The sequence below is a fragment of the Asparagus officinalis genome, chromosome 2 (assembly GCF_001876935.1).
Source record: "Asparagus officinalis chromosome 2, Aspof.V1, whole genome shotgun sequence".
Taxonomy (NCBI): domain Eukaryota; kingdom Viridiplantae; phylum Streptophyta; class Magnoliopsida; order Asparagales; family Asparagaceae; genus Asparagus; species Asparagus officinalis.
The window spans coordinates 40,652,605-40,663,481 of record NC_033795.1 but is presented as its reverse complement, the minus strand read 5'-3'; the positions used below and the strand labels follow the sequence as shown (position 1 = coordinate 40,663,481).

The 10,877-nt window shown below is 33.9% G+C and overlaps 1 protein-coding gene across 1 annotated transcript in view; it reads left to right on the top strand.

The window, feature by feature from the left end:
• LOC109830698 (regulation of nuclear pre-mRNA domain-containing protein 1B-like) overlaps positions 1,443-10,877 on the top strand; it is a 27,717-nt gene continuing 18,282 nt past the window's right edge. Inside the window, exons 1-3 of the mRNA XM_020398056.1 lie at positions 1,443-1,587; positions 7,119-7,238; positions 10,586-10,833. Of these exons, the coding sequence (XP_020253645.1) occupies positions 7,163-7,238; positions 10,586-10,833 (324 nt within the window). The 5' untranslated portion in view covers positions 1,443-1,587; positions 7,119-7,162. The remainder of the gene's footprint in view (positions 1,588-7,118; positions 7,239-10,585; positions 10,834-10,877) is intronic.

Below are 10,877 nucleotides of genomic sequence, written 5' to 3'. Positions count from 1 at the left end.
GGTGTCTTTTGCAATTATTAAAACTATAGATTAATTTTGAAAAATATTAAATTTCAGCGGTCTACCAATCGACGAATTTGATGTGTGCTAGTTAAAATTTTTGAAAATTTAGAGTTTTTTTTTACGATTTTTAAATTTTGAAGTGGTTTTTTAAAAATTTTGAGGTTAATTTTGGCAAATTTTAATTTTTTAGGTGTCTAAGGGTAATATCTTGAATTCATCTTATTTTATTTACAAATTTTAGAATTTTAGGGTGGCTTTTTATAATTTAAACTTTTAAATGTGTTTCTATAATTTTTGAGATATTGAGGGTGTTAATTAAAAAATTTAAATTTAAATGTCAAAAATTTTAGGTGTATCATGGTAATCTCTTGAATTCATCTGTGTTGTTTGTAAGTTTTAAAATTTTAGAATTTTAATGTGCTTGTCTGTAATTTAAACTTTTGAGGGTGTTTCTATAATTTTTGAGACATTGAGGTGTTAACTGTAAATTTTAAATTCTTTGCAAACTGATGTTAATTTATTAATTTCATGTTTTTTATTTTTAAGTTTTGAGACATTTGGATGAGTTTTATAATTTTGAACTTTTCAGGGTCTTTTCTGTAATTTTAAAATTTTTTATGATTTTTTTGTAATACTTCATGTATTATAATATGTTATCTACTTGTAATTTCTTTATCTTAACAAACTAATATCATTTTTATGTTTTATATATTTTATTAATATTAGTTTTTTTAAATTGTTAAGCTAAACATGGTTCACATAGGATTAGGATAAGATATGATTATGATTAGGATAGATTAAGATATAAATAAAATATTTAAAATAGTGAAGGGTAATATTGACCATTGAAAATTAGAATTTGATTATAGATAAGGTAGTTCAAACTATAAAGGGGTATATTTGTCTAAAAAAGATTTTCCGAACTCGTGCTTTTAAAGGGAGTATGATATAATATATTAATTAATAATATTAAATATAGTTATAATTAATTGGTAATTATAATGTAATATATTATATTATTGTCTAAAGTAAAATAATGTATTATATTATAATAACATACTAAATAATACACTAAACCAATTAGGTAAATTAATCTAGACTTAATTAATAGATAAATATTATACTTTAATAATGTGTCACATCATCAATTATCCACATGAATTATCAAATCAAATCTTTAAATTTTCTCATTATTCTAAATTGTCACATTTTACACTACTCAAAATATCTCATAAAGATAAAATTGTTCCATGTCAAATAATTATCACCCCTAACCAACTATTTTCGAGCGAAAGTCCAAATTACTCTTTACCTATTTGATATGTACCTCCAGTTTAATAGCTATGCTGTACACTTTAGATAAACCAGCACTAAAGACAGTTTTAAAAAGAGAGTGAGAATAGAAGATCAAGAATTTAGGGCAACTTTTGTAACTCCGATCCCCTCGTTTCTTTCCGGTGCTTTCTCTCTCCTCTTTCTCTCTCTGCTCCGCTGCCTCCCGGCGTCCACCTCCGCCGCCTGACACCGTCCCCATCACCGGAGATAGCAGGTTGAAACCTGCGTAGCATCAGCTAACATTTTAAGGTATTTTTTTTCTTTCCCTTGTTTTTATCCCTTTTATTTTTCTTTGCCTCAAGCGTCTCTCTCATTCTCTTAATATTTCTTCTTCTACTTCTCTCCTGCGGATTTTTTCTTCCTAATCTCTGGAAAAATCCGATTTTTAGCATAATTTGACGGAAACAGTGTTATAATTTGCTCGAATTTCTACACTTTTGTACAGGAATTGTCTGTGAAACAGTTAAATTTGTTGGAAACCAACAATTTTCCTCGGTTAGTTTTCTTGTTGAACTTCAAATGGCTGTTCATGGTGTGGTAGTGGGCTCCGGTTAATTGGGACACTAATCGACTGAATTCAATGCTGACTGAATCCAGTACATTTGAAAGACTGAATAGATTACCTACCATTTATGAATAAAATAAAAATTTTAGTAATTTTGCATTGCTTTGCTTGCTGTTGATTAACAGTAAGATGCATTGCCAATTTTTGCGAGTGGTTATGCTGAAAAGAAGGAAACTTTATTTTCTGTATGGGATGTTCTGTTGAGAAAAATAGAGCAGTGGAAATAATTACTTGTAAGATTTATATTTTACATGTTTTGGTAAGCAAAGTTGTATTTAGAAAAGCTAAATAAACTTGCAGTTGGTGGAAGGCTGCAGCAAATGCTGCAATACTAAAAAGTAAGTAACACATCATTAAACATAGATTTTCAATCCAATCTATTGAAAATCATCTCCAACTATGAAGTTACAGATATACAATCAATAGACTTGAAGTTGATTTCGTGTAGCAAATGCTACATGCAACATGTGTTGTATTTTATTCTTGGAGCAAAGCAACAACGCCTTATCTTGTCTGATACTTTCTTTCAATACTCGAAATGAAGACGGCTTTACCTGACGGGATGGCACCCTAACTTATAGTGGAGGAACAATACATTAGTATGTTGCACATGTCAAGAAATGAAGACGGCTTTACTCGAAATGAAGACGCCTTATCTTCTTCATAGAATTTTTCACCAAGTCTGCATATTTTTCGAAGTTTGAGAGGCACAAGCCTTCCCCTGATTGCTCCTTTCACTCCCTTTTTGAAACTTTTCAACTTTTTAGTTTCATCGGCAATCGAGTGTGGACTTGATTGTTGAGTAAATTTTGCCTCATACTCAAGTACACAACTACACATATTGTTTCGTTTCAATTCTTGAATTCTATAGCCCATTGATGTTTAACACTCTCCGGGATATATTACTTCTTAATCAGCTCCACAAGTCTCTTTCAACCTACTTTTCTTTGAGCTGCATCTTTTGGTCTTTGGGTGGCTCTCCATTAGTGTTCTGCCTCCCCTCGGAACATGGTAGCTGGTAGCAAAAAATACTTTATGTTCTCAAGTACAAACTAGTACTTGGTAGATCTTCTCTTTTTGTAAAATCCAATCCTCGGTGAATATTGTAGTCCCTACGGTTATTGGAGGATTTAACTTTTCAAATTGCTCTAACGCAGCTATAAAATGTGAGGGTTGGTTATTTCCGGAATCAAAATGTTGCTCCTGGAGTTGAGCCACTCCTAGTAGGTCTAACGTTGGAGTTACGACGTTGTTGGTGGCTTTTTGGTTTAGAATGTTGTTTACTGGTTATGTTGATCTGCTTGCATCCTTGAATTAGGGGTTGGACTACTCTCAGCAGCACTTTTCGAGTTTTAGTTGGCTGCATTTCTTTATTGATTTGATCTTGTTCTCACCATCTTGTATTGAATTGGTAGAGCTTGACTCTGTTGGAGTCTCGCCCTTAGTATTTTGAGCCTCTAAAGTTAGTGAGTTTGGAGACAAAGCTAATATTACCTTCAGATCTGTTTCATCGGGGTCATATTGTCAGTCATCATATTCGGCAACCCCTAAATAGGAGTGGTCGCTCGACCCATCTGGCTGAGTGTCAGTATCGTCAGGGTCATGCGAGTCACTCACCCCTACCATGAAAAATCCATCAATTTTTTTAAAAAAAGTAAAACATATATGCATGCATAAACAAACAAACAACCTCCTAAAACATTATTAGATTGCCCACCACTGGTGACCTTGACGGTTTGGAGGTTCTAAAATACCTCCCACAGTCCTTGGTTTCGATTTGGGATGAGTTAAAAAAAAATAGATTGGGTTCTAACAAAATTCTATATATATCAACTTAGAATCATCAAATCATCTGAGAAATCCTTAATAACAAGGTTTGCCTTTAAGAATCTATGTGAACTTAATATTCCGCCAACTAACGTCCAGTGTTCGACCCTAAGGATTCCTATTGGTCTCGGTTCCATTGCTATTCTGCTTACTACTATTAAGGTGTCACCCGGGCTCTGATACCACTTGTAACACCTCGAACCTTTGTGACATTTAAGTATTCATGAAAATTTTAGCGTGACCCAACCTATTTGAATGGTCAACAGTGAACTAGTATAAGTATGTCATATATACACATGTACATCCAAAGTCACGTATTTCATTCTACAAAAATATCATGTTGACGGCAGAGTCTAGCATAGTACCTGAACAGTGACGGGCAGCTACAAAAGCACTTAACGATACACAATTTACCACAACCAAAACATATATTACATTATCATAGTGTTTGGTTCATATTGCTAGCAAAATGCATTTGCAAACCTGTCTAAGCTTCTACCTGGCAGTCGCTTGGTACTGGGGATCCTTATTCCTGCTTAGGTCGCTGCCAGCAGACAAATGCAGCCGCAAAATAGGTGGTGAGTGAAAGGCTCAGTAGGTGACAGTTCTTTTTGAAGGATCACTTTCGAACACGCAACTGATCTCCTATCAAGCAAGGCAGGCTGGTCAGTCAGTTTCTCTAGCCATTTCTGAATAAAATAGCATGTAACACACCTATTATTTTTATATCATTAGATAGCTATTTGAGTCAACTTTCTAATGGTACAAACGGATCGTCGATACGAGTTATGTAGAGGGAGATACTTTCTATTACAGTTGTGCATAAGATTCTAAGCAGGACAGTTTCTGTATGTATTTTATCTCGTTAAGATATCAGTAGAACAGTTTACACTGACAGATTTATTTGTCTAGTTTCATAATTTTCAAATGGTGCATTATTACAAGTTCTACATTAGAAAATATACATGATTACTACTAACACGCCGAAACAGATTTGGGTTGGAAACACAGTCACTACATCAGATGAATTCAGGTACTAATTTGCAGCAGAAACTGGTAAAAGATTATAACAGAATGTTTTACTAATTGTCTACATTTTAATGTAACAAAGGGCTCGAAGAAAGGATATCTAGATAGAAAGATATGAAGTTTTTTCCTACCATGGTGCAGAATTCCCAGATTTTGAGCTCTATTTACATTTTTGAACAATCCATCCTATCTTGGTTTTTCGTTAGCTATCTTACAACTTTTATTTTATAATTTTACTTCATTATCTTAACAATAACTTCTAATATGGTTTTATTTAGCTCTTTGTGAATGAATGCAAGGAAGGAGATAGATCTAACAACCAAATTTAGGGTGAAATTCCATATCTTGCAACTTATCTTTTCCTTCTAAGTTCCTCCAATTCCTGGCTATGAAATACTCAAAAGGATTAGCTACTAACTTCTAATGATTTAGTGGTGGGAAAAAGGGGATTTTTGCTGGAGGTTATCATTGGAATTTTGGGGTGGGGGTGGCGGGGCTTGATAAGATGATGGATAGAGATGGAGTAAAGTCTCCATTAAGGAATTTATGTTAAATGTTAAGAGGAGTGTTGCCACTAGATTTATCCAGTCTTGCTACTAGAGTTTAAGGAGTGACAACTCATAGTATGTGCCACACTTAACCAAATTTAGTTGTGCTGCAATGCTTAAGTTAATTTTGTTAGGTTTAGCATTACATAATTTAATCTCTAATCACAATTAGTTCATAATTATAACACTTAGTTAATACTAATTCCACCTAATAACAAATATTCCATCTTTTGCAACATCCAATGTTCTATATTCACTTGTTACTTGTATATCAATTCCCATATATTTACTTACTGTTAACAATCTGGGCTTTCAAAATTTCATTCGATTGGCCATAGTTAAATAGCGTCACTATATGATATAGTAATATATTACTTTTCAAATTCTAACTTGTTACTACATATTGTAAAAGTATAAGCTACTGGAAAATTTTGAGGTTTTTATCGTTATATTCCAGGGTCACTCGTGTAATTACAATCAGCAATATCAAGATTACACATGTTGATATGCATGCTCCACGTTACATTGTTTTAAATATCCCCGACATGGCTCGATATACCCCCTGATATATCCTTTTACAGGTTGCCGCAACCGATATGGTCTCTAAATATCCTTTACCACATTTTGGCTATTTTGGGCGTTATGTCCCCAATGTATCTGATATTTCAGCCGATATGTTAGCCGATATGTTAGCCGATATATCCTTGACTTATCACAAACCAATATATCGCGTTTAGCAATTTTTGGGCAAGATATCGTGTTTTCCCATTATATCAAATGACATTTTGACCTAAAAAAATCTGACGATACATAGCAATGTTGATTTGTACTTTTGTTTGTTTTATAAGGTTGATTAGTGATCCTAAACATATATTATTTACATTTCGTATACTTAGATTTCATTAGGTATGTTGAGATTACATTTTATTACATTATACTATATATGCAAACATATGTTTTGTCATTCCGATACTTACCACATATCCCTGATATTTCCCCGATATCTGCATTCCGATATGAATTTCGGCCATCCGATATTTCCCCGATATCCGATATTTAAAACCTTGGTTACTCATGTAATCACTAATTATGTCTCACCCCAAGGCATCAGAATGTAATTAATCCAAACTAGAAATGTAGACAAATAAGGTGCTTCAATATTTTGGTGTTTTGAACACACTTTCCTGGAGGTCATCTTGAATGCTTCATGTATTGAAGGTTTACGTGCTGCCAGTTTTTGTTCAGCTGTGTGTGCTTCGTCTCGAGACAAATATCGTTTAAAGAATTTTGAGGGTGGCAAGGAACGCTATACACATGTTGTAGGCAACCACCTGGGGGTTCTTTCATATGTGAGGATTTAGTAGTCGCAAGCTTTCCTTGAACTTATCTGGTACATCTCTACTGTGTCATAAAGAAGTGATAGTGCATGGCATGTCCAGTATAGCATCTGGCTATTTTTCCTAGGACATGTATTTGTAACTATGTTCTGCATGCCCCTACTTCTTCATGTGTCTTGTGGCATTCTTTGGTTCACTCAGTGTTATCTCTTGTAACAGGGAAATGCACATAATTTTCTTTTCCTGTAATTATAGTTTTATTATCTTTATTTATCTTTTGAGTTTTGTTTTGTTAGAAGATTGTGGTTTTCTGATCGTTGCTATGAAAGTTTATCTGTGTTCGATTTCAAATGCACTTCCATACGTAATTCTCATTTGATGAGAGAAGTTGTATAATTTTTCATGTTCTCCCTTTTCTTTTTGAGATTTTGATATTCCCTATAAGCTAACCTTAGTACTTATTTCTTGACACAGGAATCTCCTACTTACATGAGAGTTATCTCATAAGAAAAAGTGAAATGACAAGTGGTTTTGACAGCCAGACATTAGCAGAAAAGCTAAATAAGCTTAACAGTTCACAGCAAAGCATTGAATGTATCCTTTGGTAGGATTGCTCAATCAAGTATTACTGTAGATTTTTAACTAATACTTTTTGTTATCGGCGACCTAGTTGAAAAGAAGTAAAAAAATTTAGTGAATGTTGAAAATTTCTTGAGAATCATTTTTAGAACTTGGATGTCATGAGTCAATGGATTTACTTTTGTCAAAATCAGAATTAAGTATTTTAATTTCTCATGCATTTCATTAATTATTTGTACCAAAATGCTGCCTTATGCTTGGTAGAATGTTATTTGTGATTGTTAGAGTAAAAATCATAACTCTTAAACCTCTCTAAAACTTTGAAGTTTTGATGTCGTAAAAAGGGACTTTCGACAGTATCAGTGTAACCCAAGTTTGATTCACATTGGTCACAATTTAAAGTGGATTTGAAAAAATATATTGTTTTGGCTGCATGAGTCTAGGTTTCGGTCCATAAAAAGGGCACTCAATCTGCAAGCATAGGTTAGAGTGTAAAAATTATAACCTTCACCCCTGACCATAACTTCAAAGTTTTGGTAGAGTGGCAAGGTCCTTTGACAGTGATTGATGTCAATAATTTCTTGTCTGATTGCAGCGTGCTTTGTCAACTTAAGAATAAGCATTCATTTCCTTGAGTATCATACTATAATTGAGAACCAATTGTTCATGTTGCAGAGTTAGGCAACCCACACGTCAAGATACACAGAAAAACCAATTTTTTAAGGGTTTTATCAATTGAGCTATCAGTTTTGAATTCTCTGAATGTCATTGTATAGTAATAAAACTACTTTATCTATTGTGTCAATAATAAAATGATGGCAAGAAATTTAACAGCTGCAATCAACAAACTGACATGGATACTCTACTCCTTTCAATTTAAAAGTTAAGCATTTGATTAGTTTGGTTTGAAGTGTCAGTATCTTGAGATAATATCGCTTGAAGGTGCCTGACGAAACAATGCATCAATTGACATGTTATGTAGAGCTTTTAGGATTTCACTGCTTTTTCTTTGTAGATACACACTGGTGTAAAATATTCTGAAGTTTGATCTTTTTATGTTAGATAGATATGGATTTGCCTTGGACCATGTGAAGAATCCATAAAATACTAGGACCTAGACAAAATTTTCTTTCTAACTTGACAAATTAACTCCATAACCACATAATCTCCTCACACAACTTTATCAAAATGAATATTAGTTATTGGAGTTGCTATTAGATATGGCAGCTGATATTCTGTTTATTTTCCTTATTAGCCTATAAATTTCTTGCTATTATCCTAACCACTCATCTGACAGACTGACACAAACGACAAAGCTTATGGCTTAGTGCAAATGCTGCTATGGTCTGTATCTTCCTGCACACTTGAGCATCATTCCTGTGTAACCAAATTAGGGACTACATATGTAGATTATACTCATATTTTTTTGTCATGCTTTTAGAAGTATCAAGCATTAGATTCTTGGTGGCGGTCTGTAACTGTTAGTATACATACTTAACTTCAATCTCGTGCCTTTCTCTTAAACCGTTCTTCTTTGTCTCTTCTTCCATTTTTTTTCCTTTCCTTTCTTAATTGATCAGACTTTTGAATTTTAGCCATTGACAAACACTCACAGATAACCTGTCTCACCACCTATCTTCGCTTGAAACGTGAGGCTTTTCTTGTTAATTCAGCTTCTGTTGACTAATGATGTGAGTTAGCTATCTCGAAGCTAGCACTTTTATAAAGTTTGAATTAGTAAAGCTTTATCCTTCACTTGGAGTAGACTTTCAGGAGCTATCCATTGACTGCTTTCCGAACAGCTACTATCTCAATTCTAACTTTGAGCTGTTCTGCTGATATTCATTCGTTTCATGTTCTCATTTCTTCTCACTCCATAGAAAAATTTAGGCTTATCAACCTTTATGATTGTCCTGAGCCTATGGCATGTAATGTATATTGGGAGATTAGCACTTCATCCACTTTAATATTTGACAAATTGCTTCTGTGAGTTAATAATGCCTCTAATGGTGGTACAAAACTGGCTTCTGCCATTTAACGCAGCTTCGGAGAGCTTTTGCTGACAAATTGACTCCTTCTTAACCCTTGTTTGACACCATGAAAAGCTACCTATCAATGTATGTACAAATCGGGATTAGCAGACATGATGGATCTCTCACTCTAGCTGGCATCATTTGCTTCCATGAGGGAGAAGTCCTATAATATTCCTCTTTTTCACCTTCTTATCTCGCTCATTTTTTTTCTAGCTGTTAGCAGGTATAACCTTGCCATATTCCCATTTAGAAGTCAGAGTGGAACTCTTCTAATCTTTTGTTTTCCCTATGTTTTGGATCTGTGTATTTATTGTCTGGTTGACTGACACTTGGATTTTGGTATTGTGTGAAATGTAATTTTGATTTCTTTTTCATGTAGTTGTGTTTTAACTTCCTTCTTACTGTTTGTAGGTAAAGTTGATTGGTTTTTCTGGTTAATGTCCATCACATCTTCATTATAGGAATTTTGGAATATGTTTTAATTTTTTTTTAATTTAAGGGAACTACATTTTTCAATAGCTTGAATCATCATTGTCATTGCTAGAATATAAAATGATAATCCTCAACCCTCACTACAACTTTGAAGTTCAACTTTGGAGTTTTAGTTTAGCGGTAGAGTCCTTTGACAAGGGACCAAAGCAACTTAGGTTTGAATCTTACTTGCCATGGACTTCTAAAGCGGCTTTAAAAGAAGATACCGCTCTGTGAGTCTAGGTTTCGGCTCTCAACTTGTGAGGGCATGTTAGTGTATAAAATTTTAATCCTCAATCCTCACCACAACTTCAGAGTTGGTGTAGTGTGGTCCTTTGACAGTCATCATCGTTATTTTCATTATCAACAATTCACAGCCATTATGATGTTACCTTTTTAATGGAGTAGGGTTCACTTGTGGACTAGAACCTTAGAAGTTAGTCGGACACAAACATGTGCACACACACACACACACATATTGTTGTACTAGATCTCTTTCATAAGCTACTCGATTTTATGCTGCTTTAGAGAGGTAATGATGGAAGTTTTGCATTCATTACTGTTTCTCAGAACACATTATTATGGGAACAATCTCTTGCCTTATGTTTCTTGTAGATCATGTACTTTGGAGACTATCATGGTGCTGAAGTTGGCATTATATTCCAGTGTTTTGATTACCTTTCAAGTAAAATATTTGATGTTTTTGTTTGATATGTTTCTTCTATTTTAATAATATGTAACCCTTTTATTAAATTTGTTTTTGTTACCTTTTTTGGGGTTTAAAACTCGTAATTTTATGCTTTTGGACTATACCTATCCTAGCTTTTATCCTTGTTCTTATTTCTTAACTCTTCCTAGCATTGTCCTCTTGGTGCATTTCTCATCGGAGAAAAGCTAAACAGGTTGTTGAGACATGGGAAAAGCTATTCAATGGCTCTCCAAAAGAACAGAAAGTGTCTTTTCTTTATTTGGCAAATGACATATTACAGAATAGCAGGCGCAAAGGGAGTGAATTTGTTACTGAGTTCTGGAAGGTTCTTCCAGGAGCGCTGAAAATTTTATATGATAACAGTGAAGATCATGGGAAGAATGTGGTTATGAGATTAGTAAGTTTATCTTTCAACTGTTTCCATTGCCTGTGCTATGGGTA